Genomic DNA, 15,239 nt, shown 5'->3' with positions numbered 1-15,239 from the left:
ACTTTTTAACCACCATATCAACACCTCCTCATTGTAACTGAAATGGCAAGTAGGCCAGCGATCATCCCAACAAAGCGGCTTGAGCAACCCTCATAGTCCCATTAAAGCAACAGAACTCTCAGGGAAACAGTATTGTGCCAGGAAAGCAGCTTTCTCCAGTTATTTGCACCTTGAGTGGCTTCTGCGGTAGTATGCGATATTGAAGAAACCTGTGTTCCAGTAATGCAGGGATAAACCCAGTGTGTGGAGCTCGAAATTCTTAGCTCTCAAAATAGCTCCCTTGCATTTGTCAGTGGAGGGAGGAATTAAAGAGGGATAGTGAAAAAATGCAAAAGGACCGTAATAATCTAACTGCCTCAGTTCATTTCTGCCTGGCTGTTTTGGGGAAAGAGAGAGTGTTTCTAATTTTCAAACAGGCCTCTCTGACCACGCTTATCGCCGTCCCTTTATTAAAAAGTCACCTCTGCTACTTACCGTGTGCCTCACTCCCACATCACTCGTGCATTGAAAAGGCCACTTTCATTTTAATGGGATTTTGTTGGTTTTGACCTATTAGATTCGGAAAGGAAGGCTGCAGACCTTGGGGGGTATCAGCTGGTGTTTAGATAAAAAAACGACCTGCCTTACTAGCAGTGGCTAGGAAGAAAACCAGTGTTTGTACAGCATCTAGCACAATGGGGTCTTGGGCCATGACTGGGGCTACTAGGTGCCACCTCTATACAAGTAAAAATAATCGTTGAACATCATTTACATTTGCTGGTTCAACTACTTCTGTGGAATGGGTTTTGAATCAATGTTTATAACAAGAAAAACTCTTTGGATAAAAAAATACGTGAGCTTCTTAAGTGGAATATGTGATGGTATAAAAGTTTCATCAGCATGTGTTTGGGATGGGTGCCATGCACAACTCACAGATAGTGAAACCAGCCCCACATGTTTCAGGAAAAGCTATTTTATGAATGTTTTAAAGAACTTTAAACCATTTTTTTACTGGGTCTATTTTTTTGTATCACTTGGCCAATAAAACAGGGGCCCTAGTTACTATGTTCCCCACCGTACAGGGCTCCCGGGGAGCCATAAAACCTCAAAAATAACTTAGAATTGATTTCTTACACTTACAAATGTCACTGGCTTAGTGGCCAGGATCTCAGGCTCTTCCAGAGCTTGAAGCGAGTGCACCGTCATATAGGAAAGGGGGAATCTCTCCATCCCAGTGGAATAAAGCTCCCATTTCTAGCCTTGCAGGGATGCTATGTATCCAACTTTGCAAGTGTGACAAACTTAGGTTCAGAAAATCTCCTGATGTCAGACTGAATCTTGTCTGTCTTTGGCTTGGGTGGGGTTAAGTTTGGATAGGGTTAATTTTGACAGGGAATTCCACATTTGGGAGGGAATTCTACGTTTCTGGGGCTGGTTGACTTAAAAAATAAATTTTCCCATGTAGACAAGCCTTACATCTTTGTGGGGGAATCAGCTGAATGTTCACAATAACATTATTTATTGCATAGCTCTGCAATTTATCTGCTGGTGAGGGGTGTGTGTGTGTGTGTGTGTGTGAAAAAACAATAGAAACTCCTCTCCCCAACTAATCAAGTTGTAGACTAGTATCTTCCTAGATGATGCATACGCAAATGCAGAATAATGAAGCAGTGAGCTAGAGCAGTGCTTCTCAAGGTATCCGATGTGGGGGACCGGCAATTTTTTTTTCCAGCGTGTGCGCAGACCAGCAGCCAATGGCTCGTGGACCGGCATCGGTCCGCGGACCACCACTTTGAGTAGCACTGAGCTAGAGGACAGAATGAGCAGTTTCCTTACCTTTCCCTGAGTCCAGTGTTCTCTGCCCTTCCTAAACTGGACTAATATGAATCATGTGCCTTGTTTCCTTCTCGTTCTCCAAACTTTTTTAATTGGTAGAGAACCTGAGTTAATCTTTGGGCCTTTTGGGTATTGGATTACAGCTGTGCCTTGCTTCTCCAGACGCCAAATGTAATCCTGCCAACAATGGCGGAACTGGCATGGGATGCTAATCCCGCCGTACCTATTCAATCAGTCATTGAAGGGTGCATATGAAAGCAAATTGCTAGCCCAAGTGAAATTTAGATTTATTCAGTTGGAGTTAATTATAATCTTTATTTAGTCTCAAGTGATGCCTTCTTATCATGCACTTATTATAGCTGCGAAAATTAATTTTTATTCTACCATAAAGGTGAATGTAATAATCTGGGTTCAGGGAGGGGATTACTTTAATAAGATTTATAGGCAGTCTTTCAAACGGTAGAGTTTTATTACAATCTGTAGATGGCCTTGCTCGATGCACATGTCTATCAGTATGGGTGATGGTGCCAAATGTGCTATCTGCATACTAACAGTGAACACCAGCTCGGAAACTTCCCGGCCCAACTTTGTGTTTTGGCTAAGCAATGCAGGCACGATAGGTAGTGTGGTGCTAGAAATGATAATTAAACTCTCTTTACTAAACAGGTGGGTGGGCTGAAGGTTTCATCTGCCTGCGTGACTGTTGGATTTTGCACTTGGAAAAAGCTCAATAGACAAAATATTTCTAAGGACACAGATGTTGATTTCTTGTATTTTTTCATGCCATAGGCACATTCAGCAAAGATACGCGTGCAACGTAAGAACAAAAGCTAAGATGGAGAAAGTGAGACTGGTAAAACAGACTGCCCAGATTTTTGGCACTGAAATATGGGTAATAGCGGCTGACTGACCTTGTAAAGATAGACACAGTAGATACAGGCCAAAATCATAACCAGCTATTTTAAACTGACTGCAATTTTCGGTGTTTGGATAAAATGGATTTGTTTTTTTTGTCCCCGGCCCCTTTGTTGCCTTGGTTTTGTAGCGCAAACACCCGACTAGCAACATTTTGCAATGCCAAAATCAAGACCTGAGCCAATATCCAAAGTAATCATTGCATAATGCTTTAGAGCCCTGTTCAATTATTTCTATCCTATCAAACTCCAGTTGAAACTAGTGGGAGTTAGGAGGGCTGAATAGGGATTCTACAGCTTCTGTTCCCCCCCACCCCCTGATGGTTTATACGGTGGGTGCTACTGGACTGGTTTTAATTCAGTGTAATGAAGGTCTGCAAGCCTTTCCTAGCTATCTCTTGGAAACTTTCAGTATAACTTCTCCCAAAAGTTACTCAATCAGAAGTGGAAGGAATTATTGTATTAGTTTGATGTTTTAAGATTTTTTTCTCTCTCTAGTGCCCATGTATTTTGCTGTGGAGCTGATTCAAATACGCAACAGTTTCAGATTGATTTTTGAGTGAGGGTTGGTCTATTCTTAAAATGTAGGTCACTATAGCTCTGGCTGTCAGAGGTGTGAAAAATCGACACTCCAGAGTGCTGTGGCTATGCCAACCTAATCCTTGGTTTAGACACCGCTAGATAGATTGAAGAATGCTTCTGTTGCCCTAGCTACCATGACTTGGAGAGGTGGCATTCCTACAGAGATTGGAAACACCTCTTCTGTCGCTGTGGGTTGTGTCTACGGTGTGGAGCTATGCTGGTATAGCTACGGCACCATCGCTATGCTGCTGTCCCCAGAGTGTAGATGTGGCCCGAGCGATGCAGGTTGTACCTTTTGAGGGAAGGATGCTAGCGGAAAGGAAAAGAAACTTTCAGAAAACCATTCGGATAAGTCGCAGGAACTCTGCAGAGTAAAATGACAAGAATCCCGCCGTCAAATCTCTCATGTCTATTGTATTGCATGTATGAATCATGTGGGGGGTGGAAGAGGGAAAGACAAGTTGTCGGTATGCTCCCAAGCTCCTTAAATCCTTATGTAACCCACACACCTTCTGGGCATGGTGCTCTGTCTCCCTCTAGTGGCACCGAGACCACTTAGAGATTTAATGATTCTGCCACCGCCTTAGCTAAAAGCCATGTGCCTTTAGCTCATGTGGTAGACACTCGTACACTGAGCTCTAGAGGTCCCAGGTTCGATACCGACAACCGGGGCCTGTTGGTGTTACACTTGCACAGCCTAAACTCTTCTCACTCAAGGATGTCTCTGCTTACAGTGGGTTATGCAGATCCTCACACTACAGTCATTCCTCTTCTTTCGTGCTTTGATCAGCAGTGAAATAATTAATAGTGTGAACTCCCAATTGAGGGGAGTGGGAATAATTTACACCTCATTCGTTTAGACCCGGTGTACTCTAGAAAAGGTTTGGCGGTATACCTATATCAGCAAACTCTCCTAGTGTGAACGCCGTTATACTGGCAAAAATGTGCTTTTGCCATTATAGGCTAAACTAGCTGCTTAGTGGAATAAACCATGCTGGTAAAAACACTTTCATGCCAGTATAACTGCATTACACGAGGGCTTTTGCCACACCCCTAAGCTCTATTACTATACTGGCTTTCTAAATGTTTCTAGTATGTTTTCATACGCACCCTTCAATGACTGATTGAATAGGTAGTATGCAGACTCAGGCCGATACCAGATTTATGTTTGGTTGAGTTCTGGAATATCTTCTCAACCATGATGACTTTTTTTTTTTTTTTTAAATGAAAGCTTGAATTTTGGAGCACAAGATGGCTGCCAGTGCTCAATGGTTATATTATTTTAGTTAGGCACTCGACTCTCACAAGCATCATAAAAATAGTTGGTGAAAAAGTACTGTTTGATTCTATGTCCATGTGTGCACAAAATTTCATGACTAGACCGCTGTAAATTCATGTCAAGATGTGGCTGTCAATGAAATAACCGCTAATGAAATAACCTGCTAAATACGGCTGCTATTTTAGGTATTGTGCTATAGGCACATGGGAATATACTAAACATTTAATAGTTTGAGGAGAAAAAAGCAAATTAATTAGAAATTAAGGGCTAGATTGTGACCAGCCCAGTGTGGCTATGGGAGACATCCAAAGAAGCCTTCCACCCAGCAGTGTATCTTTCACAGGAAGTAGTCACTCTCTGGGGGAGCGCTCCTACCTAGTGTCAATAGCAGTGCTGTCCTCTCAGAAGAGGGGGGGCATGTCTGTGTCCCCCTGTCTGTACACTAGACAGTTGAAGTAGGTGGTTGGGCAGGGATGGTGTCCCTAGCCTCTGTTTGCCAGAAGCTGGGAATGAGTGACAAGGGATGGAATGAGCCACACTGACCAGATTATAATAGGGTTCAAAAAAGAACCAGATAAGTTCATGAAGGATATGTCCGTCCATGGCTATTAGCCAGGATGGGCAGGGATGGTGTCCCTAGCTTCTGTTTGCCAGAAGCTGGGAATGAGCGACAGGGGATGGATCACTTGATGATTACCGGTTCTGTTCCTTGTCTCTGGGGCACCTGGCATTGGCCACTGTCTGAAGACAGGATACTAAGCTAGATGGACCTTTGGTCTGACCCAGGATGGCCATTCTTATGTTTTAGTGGAACCAGAGATTCATGCACAATGCTGTTATAAATTCCCAGTGTGGCAGATTGTCTTGCATACCCCCACTGCAGAACTATGGCTTTGTGGCAACAATCAGGCCTAAAACGTGTTGAGTCTTAGGCTTTGTCTACATGGGGGGAATTGCCAGTATAGCTATTTCGGAAGTACAATTCTGATGTAATTTAGCTATTCTGGAATACCTCCACTGTGTGGACGCTCTCTTCCACAATAAAAGTGACTATATTCCAGAATAATTATTTCACTTCCAAAGCACAGTAATTCATTCTGCAGTATAGTCACTGTTATTCCAGAGCAAAGTCACTCTTTTTGAGGAATAGTGTCGACAAGGAGAGTTACTCTGGAATCGCTATATTGGTCAATTTCCCTGTGTATAGACAAGCCCCTAATCTTCCAGAAAACCAGGTGAGCCATTGACCACATCCTAATGCAGTGCCAGCAAGTATTACTTGAAGTTATTCCTCTTTCATGTAGCAGAGTAGCTTAACGGTCTCAAACACCTGATCCTACTCACTTTTGAATTGAAAGGCAAAGCTCCCACTGACTTCATGGATACAGGATTGGGCCTTCTATTTGCTTTCAAGATAGTAACACTTACAAAGCTAAATATTTCAGCATTTTCCCCAGTATCTCTTCCATATCTACGAGGGCATTGCTTACAAGGTCAGAGCTCAATTTCTGGCAGGTTTCCATTCAGCTACCAGAGGGTTTGGGTGAGAATTCACATCTGTAATGAGGCCTTTTTTGTTTTATTCTAAGGAGAAATGTGTTTTGACAGACTCTTTTCAAAACAACTTAGATTCAGTGATTTACAATGCTGACATTCAGCTGCCATGATCTTACTTATGTTACAGTGGTTGTTTTGCCTGCTAATTAGAATATTATATTAAAAGTCTCTGAAATACTCTGTGAATTTCATTGGCATCTTTAGTCTGCTTGGGAGCTTCATTTTAATATCTTACCCTCAGCCTGCATGATCTTCCTTTGATGAAACCTTGAGTTAGAGGAAAGACTGATTCTCATTGCTTACTATGATGTTCAGCTATGGATTTGCTTGTGTTTTTACTGTCATGTGCTGTGTTTCATTATGGCATTGGTTCAGGGTCAAGTGCCATAGCTGGATTAAAAAAAATAGTCTGGATAATTTAAAAACTAACAACGTGCAAAGAAGAGAGAGCAAATCTCCTTTTTTAAAGGCGTAAGCTGACCATGATAAGAGTCATGAAGGAAACCTCTTCCCCAGGCACAGTTAGGAAAGTGATTACAAGCATTAATTTTTTTTTTTTTTTGCAAGCTTCCTCTGATGAGTCAGGTATTCATCTTTGCCACATTGTACCCTGCCTCGTGGTCTAGCAATCTGAAGGGACAGGGCAAATGCTACTTCCTTACACTGAAGAGCAGAATGTTGTCACAAAAATGAAGGGCCAAGATTTTCATAGGTGACTAGTCACTTGGGGCGTCTCTTTTTTTGAGAGACCAACTTGAAACACGGTAAAGGGGCTTGATGTCCAGAAATTGCTGAGCACCTGATCCAGAGGGGCTGGAACTAGGGGTGCTGCTGCACCCCCCGACTGGAAGTGGTTTCCATTCTATACAGGGTTTTTCAGTTTGGTTCAATGGCTCTCAGCACCCCCACTATACAAATTGTTCCAGCCCCTGTGCCCTGCCAATGGAAGAAAATCAATCCCTTTTAAGGCATCTCAAATTGGGCACCCAAAATCACAGGTCACTTTTGATTTTGCCCGAATGCTTGTGTGTGTTGTTTATATGCATTTCTTTTTTTCCTTTCCCCTCCCCTTCTGTTAGTACCACAGTGACGTGACTATGGCTTTGAAATAGCACCATGCTCCGGGGAAGTTCCCTGCTGCTCTGCTAGTTCTCTCCCACCATTGCTCTTCTTTGTTTTATTACTTTAAATGGGACCAAATAACGTTCTTCTCTCCTGCTCTTACTGAAGCTGTCGTTTAAAGAACAGGCGATTTAATAGTTGTTTTGTCGCAACTCCTAAAGCTGACTGCTACTGTAAAGTGATTGATGCTACAGTGTTGAATCTTGGAATTAAAACGGAGGGGTGGTGGCCCGTTGTGGTATGAAGTATTTCTTTTTAGGTGTTCAGACAGCATCATAAAATGCTGCTCAATTCAGATATCATATTTTGTTTCAGGCTGGTTCTGGGACAAAACCTAGCTGTGTCTACTGGTGTTTATGGTTTCCCGTATAAGCTTTCAGACAAAAATTGTCTCATTTTATTTGAATTATAGCAGGATAGAATCCTCGGCTTCACACCAAGGTGTCAAAAGATGCACTGACTGCCACTACTATAATGAAATCAGTGAAGGGGAGAGACATACCTTTTAAAGTTCCTGTAAATCAGTATTTGAGAGAAATAAAACATCTGCGTAAAAAGGTGATAAAACTTGCTATAATGTAAATGCTAATATATTTAAGCCTCACATCCTTTCCCAATTTCTCTTTAGTTCCTAGAATTGCGCCAGTATCTAAATCTCCCCAAGAATCAGGTTTGTCTTGGGAAAAGGCAAAGTTTAACATCTCTGTTGGAAATCAGAGGATACCTGGCTGCTGTATGTCCTTTGCTTATTAGTGTAGCTGGATTATTTTATGATGAATGAGACTTTGGAAAAGCCGTGCCTTCAGATGCAGCTAGATGTATCTACAATTAGTTCGTCAAAGGCACTTGTCTGAAATTTGACTTTTCAGCAAAGAAACAAACCATCCTACCTCTCTGCTCTCACAAGAACAAAGTTCACTTGCAACTACTGAAATCTGTAATCTCAGTCCCTGCCATGGCCGGTCTTGCTGGGTCAGGGTACTCCATAAACAGCAGCACAGAAATGGAGCTGCTACAGCATTGCTTGGTGACTAGAATAGGCTTTGGAGCTACCCACCATTTTGAATGGTTTTGGTTTTTTTAATTTCCCTGCTATAAATAAGACATGTCAAATCCTGCGGCATGATCACCGAAGGGCTTTCTCATTCGGCAAAGGAGTGACAGTATGGATACTGTGGTAGTCGGGGCTGGGTCAACCCAAGGAGCACCAACGGGCCCTGCAATGTTTTGTGCTCCCCAATTCTATAGCAATCGTAGGGCCCCACTGTTGCTACTGCTTGATCTCCTGTTGTTTTCGCTGAACCGTCGTCTTAGTTGGCTCTGCGGGTTCCCTGTGCCCACCAGACTGCCCTGGGCATTACTCCCCCACCTTCTGATGGCTGCCTTGCTATCCCACCCCCTGGCATGACCGACAGACACCTGCAGGTCCTCTCTTAGGCTAGCCAGCACATAGGCAGCTGCTACACGTGACCCCATGTTGCTTCTCCTTGGGTTGGCTACTTCTCCTTTTCTGCCTCCCTCCGGGTTCCATCTCACGCTACATTAGAATCCCTCCAAGTCCTGTCATCTCCCACAGTTGCTTTTGCACCCAGTCTAGCCTATGACTTCCCATAGAAGATTATTTTCTCCAACCACTGCATGCTTCAGGGCGCTCCTCAGCTTCCCCTTGGTTCACCCCTGGATGAAGAGAAATGCAGAAGTGAAGTGATTAACATGCCTCTTCTCGTCCCGAGAGTGACTGACACTGGAAGAGCTAGACTGTGACCCTGGCTATGCTCCCTCACAGGGGTTGTCAGGGTCTCCTCACTCTCTGGCGTGGGCTTCCCTTCTTGTGCATCATGCATGGAGCTGGGAGGGGATATGCTGGTTTTACCGTGGGACATAATCTGTTCTGTGTGTACGGTTAGTACAGATCCCTTCGTCCCAGGAGCAAGGGAGGAACCAGCTTGTGACTCAAAATGTTCACTCTGCGAGTGGGAAGTGTAATTGCAGCACATGCCGGCATAACTGAGCTCATTCAAAATAGCAACACAGCCACACGAGTATGTACTTAGGGTTGAGGGCGGGGACGGGGGAGATGCTGCACTTTTGGGTGGCTAGCCCATGCTGTTTCCTCTGCCATGGTGGCCCGCTGCTATTTTTAGGAGCTAGTTTGATCAAAGCTTGGCTATGCCGAGGCGTGCTACCGGTGCACCTCCCAACTGCAGTGTAGACGTGTCCTCTGAGTCCCAACATGGCTCCAGAGCAGTGCAACTTCACTGCCCCTTACCTGGAATTTGTAGCAAAGCCACAATTAAACCCATAGCCGATATATATGTGTGTATGTATGGCACTCACGGTGGGAGTATCTCAGCTAAACTGTGTGCATGAAAGCAGGAGGGGGGATGCTTTTCATGAATATTGTGTTTTGCTAATGCATGTTATGATGTTTTTACACTTTCTTGTACATTCAGGGAAAAAGCAGTTAGGTGACCACATTAAAAAAAACTGAAATATATCGCAAAAAAAGAAGAAGAAATTCTATAATAAGTTGGGGGAGGGATTTAAATAAGCAATAGAGAAAAAAATCAAGCAATCAAAAATAAATGAGTGGAATTTTAAAAGAGAACAAGTCAAAGGCGAATAGATGAAGAGATTTGCCTTATAACATATCTTCAAGAAATGTAGCCTTGTTAAATACACAACTTGAAAAGGCAGCTTAAATATTACAGCTTTTATAGGTGCTAAATTTTAGCTGACAGTATCTGAGTCATCTAGCATGTAACAGGTGTAATTGTTGCTGTAGCATTGTGCATCTTCTGTAACCAATAATGACAAAACGTTACATTTGCGCCCTGAGATTTAGATATAGACTGTAAGAGGTTTGACCTTAGAATCTGTCATTGTTCCTGCGATCTCTTCACATTATGGAACTGCTTTGTATTTAATAAGTTGGATTCTGTTTGTTTTTGGTATGATTCCCAGAGGATCAGCTTTTACTGGACTTTTGCCATAAAATAAAAAATATTAGTTTAGAAGACGTGATTTTTTCCCCCCTTTTCTTTTAGTATTATAGTCCATTTGGACTATACTTCACTATTCATTAGAGATGGGCCCAAACCAAGACTTTGTAATCTAAGTCTCTTCATTGACACCCTCTCCCCCTGCCCCGGAATGTTTTGTGGTAGGAAAAAATGGAATTCGAGCTGGGCGGAGGATGACAAATCTGTTTTCTGACTACTTTCAGGGTTTTGAATTTTTTCCCTTCCTCACTGGAACAAAACCAAACTCTTTAGAAGGTTTTTGTGAAATGGACTTATGTCAAAACATCTGGTTTTTGGATCAAAAAGATCAGGTTTCATCTCTCTGTCTGGGGCTGCCCTGGACCTGAGAGACCGTCCCACTGAAACCTCCCACAAAATTCATAGGTATCTGTGGTTTTGCAGAACCCAAACTAGAACCTGGCCTTATCTCTGCTACTAGTGCCTGATCCAAAACCCGCTTGACTTCAGTTGGCTTTGGATCAAGGCCTTATGGCAAACTTTATAAGGGGCACTACAGGAACAATGGAATGTTAAATATTGGCACGCTAGGTCTAATAGTGTGCCGTGTTACCTTCATGGTGACAATATGTAAATGCTTTGTAGAGGTGACTAACAATAATTATGTATAGTAAATAATTGCTTCTGGGAGGAACTGAAGAAAAATTGCTAAGTAAATATTAGAATTCTTTTTTTGTTTTCTTTTTCTTTTTCCTTTGGTTTGCAGTGGTGGAAAGCCGAGGAGGAGTCATGGACAGCACACAGAGATTTTCAAACCTGCCGGTATATCTTCCCATGAGCTATCACATCTCCAGTGCTGATGTTTCCTTCTTCCTCAAAGAAGCCAATCAAGATATCATGAGGAACTCCAGTTTGCAGGCTAGGGTGGAGTCATTCTTTATATACAAAGCCAAGCAGCCACCTGTAGTAAATGCAACTTATGGACCTTTTTCAGTGGAACAAGTTGTTCCTGAGGACCTAATGCTGACTTCTGCTCCTTTTGGTTTCGCTAATGAATTCACATTTAATTGGAAATTAAAATCACACATAATCGACAGCTCAATCTATTCCAACAGACCTAAAGTGCAAGCCTTGTTCTATATCGCAGGAAAGGACTGGGATGACTATGATTCTGCAGAGAGATTGCCCTGTGTGAAGATGTTTGCTTTCCTGGAGGCTAGAGAAGCTGTGGCCAGCTGTAGGTTGAAAGGTCATTTAGGATTATGTGTCGCAGAACTGGAATTAGCGCCGAGCTGGTTCAGCTCCCCTCCACCATTGATTTCGGAGCGTGAGCCAACAGCAGCTTTGTTGGAAGGCATTACTGTGGAGCTCTTCTATAAAATGTATGCAGCAGATGGGGAGTGTTCTCCTGAGGATGCAAAATGGGAAAACAACATACACGCAGGTCAAGATAATGCACATGAGGCTTTGCCGCCTGTGGAGAGGATTGGTAGCATCATTGTCTATCCAACTCAAGACAAACTAAAACAATCTTCACTGAGGCTAGATGAGAACGTCATGATCCACTTACCACTCAACCCTGTCAAGGAAGGTGACATAGTAACCTTTCATGTGTCCCTTTCCGGTGACTCCCTAGCAGATCAGTTTACATTAAGGTAGGTGTTTTTAAAAAAAATACTTTGTGTATTCAAACAATCCAGCAAATAACAGGGGTTGAGTGCATCCCAGGTATAGATCCATTGACTTCAGTGGGTGTTTGCCTCAGAAAGGACTTCAAGATTTGGCCTGCAGCTTGGGGGAAAATTATAAGTATTCTTTAAGCATCTGTGAGTATAATAGGATTTGGTACCTGGAAGCTGACTTTGAAGTCTGTGCCATTAATATTTCTATGACTTTCTTATAAAATGTGTCATTGATTATGACTAGTTTAAGTGACTTTGCTTCTACTCATTATACCTCCTGTAGGCTAGCCAGAATGATTGACTATGCTCGTCCATTTTGCTAGAGAAATATTTATAATTGGCATTTCCCACTGCTTTGATGTAGCTTTAATCCATTTCCTCTTATAGAACGTATTATCATAGTCCCTGAGCACCTCCAAAGTATTTATTTTTTGCTCCTCACAACACTCCCACACGGTAGGGAAATGTTATCCCCATATTTTTTACAGATGGGGGAACTGAGACACACAGATTAAGAGTTTGTCCACGCTGCCTTGCAGTTCAGATTACATGGGTGTGAATAGTGGTGCACTCCAAAATGCTGTGTTGTAAATCCTTGCAGATGCTGTGGCTCTGAATTAAAAGGTTCCTAGTTTGCATGATTGTAGTCTGCAGTCCTTTTAGTTTGTGCCTGTAGCATCCACTAGGGGGAGTTACAGTGCAGCACTTTGGTATGCAGTGCTATTTACAGCCCCTGTAGTCTGAACTGCAGGGCATGTAGACTTGCCCAAGGCTTTTTGAAAAAAAAAAAAGTGATCCGGGTAACTACAGGCCTGTTAGTTTGACATCTGTAGTATGCATGGTCTTGGAAAAAAATTTGAAGGAGAAAGTAGTTAAGGACATTGAAGTCAATGGTAAATGGGACAAAATACAACATGGTTTTACAAAACGTAGATCGTGCCAAGCAAACCTGATCTCCTTCTTTGAGAAAGTAACAGATTTTTTAGACAAAGGAAACGCAGTGGATCTAATTTACCTAGATTTCAGTAAGGCATTTGGTACCGTACCACATGGGGAATTATTAGTTAAATTGGAAAAGATGGGGATCAATATGAAAATTGAAAGGTGGATAAGGAATTGGTTAACAGGGAGACTACAGCGGGTCCTACTGAAAGGTGAACTGTCAGGCTGGAGGGAGGTTACCAGTGGAGTTCCTCAGGGATCAGTTTTGGGACCAATCTTATTTAATCTTTTTATTACTGAGCTCGGCACAAAAAGTGGGAGTGTGCTAATAAAGTTTGCGGATGATACAAAGCTGGGAGGTATTGCCAATTTAGAGAAGGACCGGGATATCATACAGGAGGATCTGGATGACCTTGTAAACTGGAATAATAGTAATAGGATGAAATTTAATAGTGAGAAATGTAAGGTTATACATTTAGGGATTAATAACAAGAATTTTAGTTATAAGCTGGGGACGCATCAATTAGAAGTAACGGAGGAGGAGAAGGACCTTGGAGTACTGGTTGATCATAGGATGACTATGAGCCGCCAATGTGGTATGGCTGTGAAAAAAGCTAATGCGGTCTTGGGATGCATCAGGAGAGGTATTTCCAGTAGAGATAAGGAGGTTTTAGAACTGTTATACAAGGCACTGGTGAGACCTCACCTGGAATACTGTGTGCAGTTTGAGAGGGAATTCAAACTGGAACAGATATAGAGAAGGGCTACTAGGATGGTCTGAGGAATGGAAAACTTGTCTTATGAAAGAGACTCAAGGAGCTTGGCTTGTTTAGCCTAACTAAAAGAAGGTTGAGGGGAGATATGATTGCTCTCTATAAATATATCAGAGGGATAAATACCGGAGAGGGAGAGGAATTATTTAAGCTCAGTACCAATGTGGACACAAGAACAAATGGATATAAACTGGTCATTGGGAAGTTTAGACTTGAAATTAGACAAAGGTTTCTAACCATCAGAGGAATGAAGTTTTGGAATACCCTTCCGAGGGAAGCAGTTGGGGCAAAAGATCTATCTGGCTTTAAGATTAAACTCGATAAGTTTATGGAGGAGATGGTATGATGGAATAACATGATTTTGGTAATTAATTGATCTTTAAATATTCATGGTAAATAGGCCCAATGGCCTGTGACGGGATGTTAGATGGGGTGGGATCTGAGTTACTACAGAAAATTCTTTCCTGGGTATCTGGCTGGTGAATCTTGCCCATATGCTCAGGGTTTAGCTGATTGCTATATTTGGGGAAGGAATTTTCCTCCAGGGCAGATTGGAGGTTTTTCACCTTCCTCTGTAGCATGGGGCACGGGTCACTTGCTGGAGGATTCTCTTCTCCTTGAAGTCTTTAAACCACGATTTGAGGACTTCAATAGCTCAGACATAGGTGAGAGGTTTTTCACAGGAGTGGGTGGGTGAGATTCTGTGGCCTGCGTTGTGCAGGAGGTAGGACTAGATGATCATAATGGTCCCTTCTGACCTTAGTATCTATGAATCTATGAAACAATGAATCTAAGGTCATGCTAGAAATGCATGGCAGAGCCAGGATTTGGAACCAGATTGTCTGAGTCCCTATTCAGTGTTTTAACAACAAGACCAGCTATCCTTTCTCTCCTTAGTAGTAGTTTATTTATTTTCAAGCTTAAATGATTGCTTGCTTGTGGCATGGCACATTCCCATTGCACAGCAAAGGAGAAAACTGGAAAAAATTAACCCACCAAAAATACGTTTTTCTTTGTATACCTCTCAAAATTGGAATCCGCTTCCTTGGTCTTGAATAGAAATGATTGGAAAACAGAAAATCTTTTTGTGAAAATTTTAGTGGAAACTTTCCCCCCGTTTTTTTGGGGTGAAATGTTGTAATTTTTGAAATTTTCCAAGCAGTTTTATTAGTGAATTTCAGTTTTATCAGAGAACTGTTGAGTTGCATAGTACTTGATTTCAGGCACTCTTAACCAACATGAGGGTTAGTGCTGTATATTTATTACTATGCCTTTAACTGTTAATGTTGGTTAAGAGCTACACATAGACACAACTCAGAGAAATAGGAGCCAGACTTGGGGAATAGAAAGGCCCAAAGGTAATTGGAAAGTGTCTTACCGAGAGAGTGTTAAACACTAGGGAAAAGAGGAGTTGCAATACACGCTGGCAACTTAGACACATTTTTACTCCTCACTTTTAAGTCTAAAAAGGTGCAGGAAGAAGATGACAGAAACATACTATCCGTGACAAAGATGCAAAGTGAATGAATAACAGATCTTATGCCAGCACCTTTCTTCTTCTAAGTACTTTGTCATGGTGTCTGGACTGGCTC

At 42.3% G+C, this 15,239-nt stretch overlaps 1 protein-coding gene across 1 annotated transcript in view; it reads left to right on the top strand.

The window, feature by feature from the left end:
• The window catches only part of LOC140898584 (transmembrane protein 132B-like), a 361,367-nt gene that overhangs the window by 100,093 nt on the left and 246,035 nt on the right, over nucleotides 1–15,239 (top strand). The window contains exon 2 of the mRNA XM_073312583.1: nucleotides 11,017–11,905. Within this exon, the coding sequence (XP_073168684.1) occupies nucleotides 11,017–11,905 (889 nt within the window). The remainder of the gene's footprint in view (nucleotides 1–11,016; nucleotides 11,906–15,239) is intronic.

This window comes from Lepidochelys kempii, chromosome 15, assembly GCF_965140265.1.
Source record: "Lepidochelys kempii isolate rLepKem1 chromosome 15, rLepKem1.hap2, whole genome shotgun sequence".
Lineage (NCBI taxonomy): Eukaryota > Metazoa > Chordata > Testudines > Cheloniidae > Lepidochelys > Lepidochelys kempii.
This window is presented reverse-complemented; position numbering and strand designations above follow the sequence as displayed.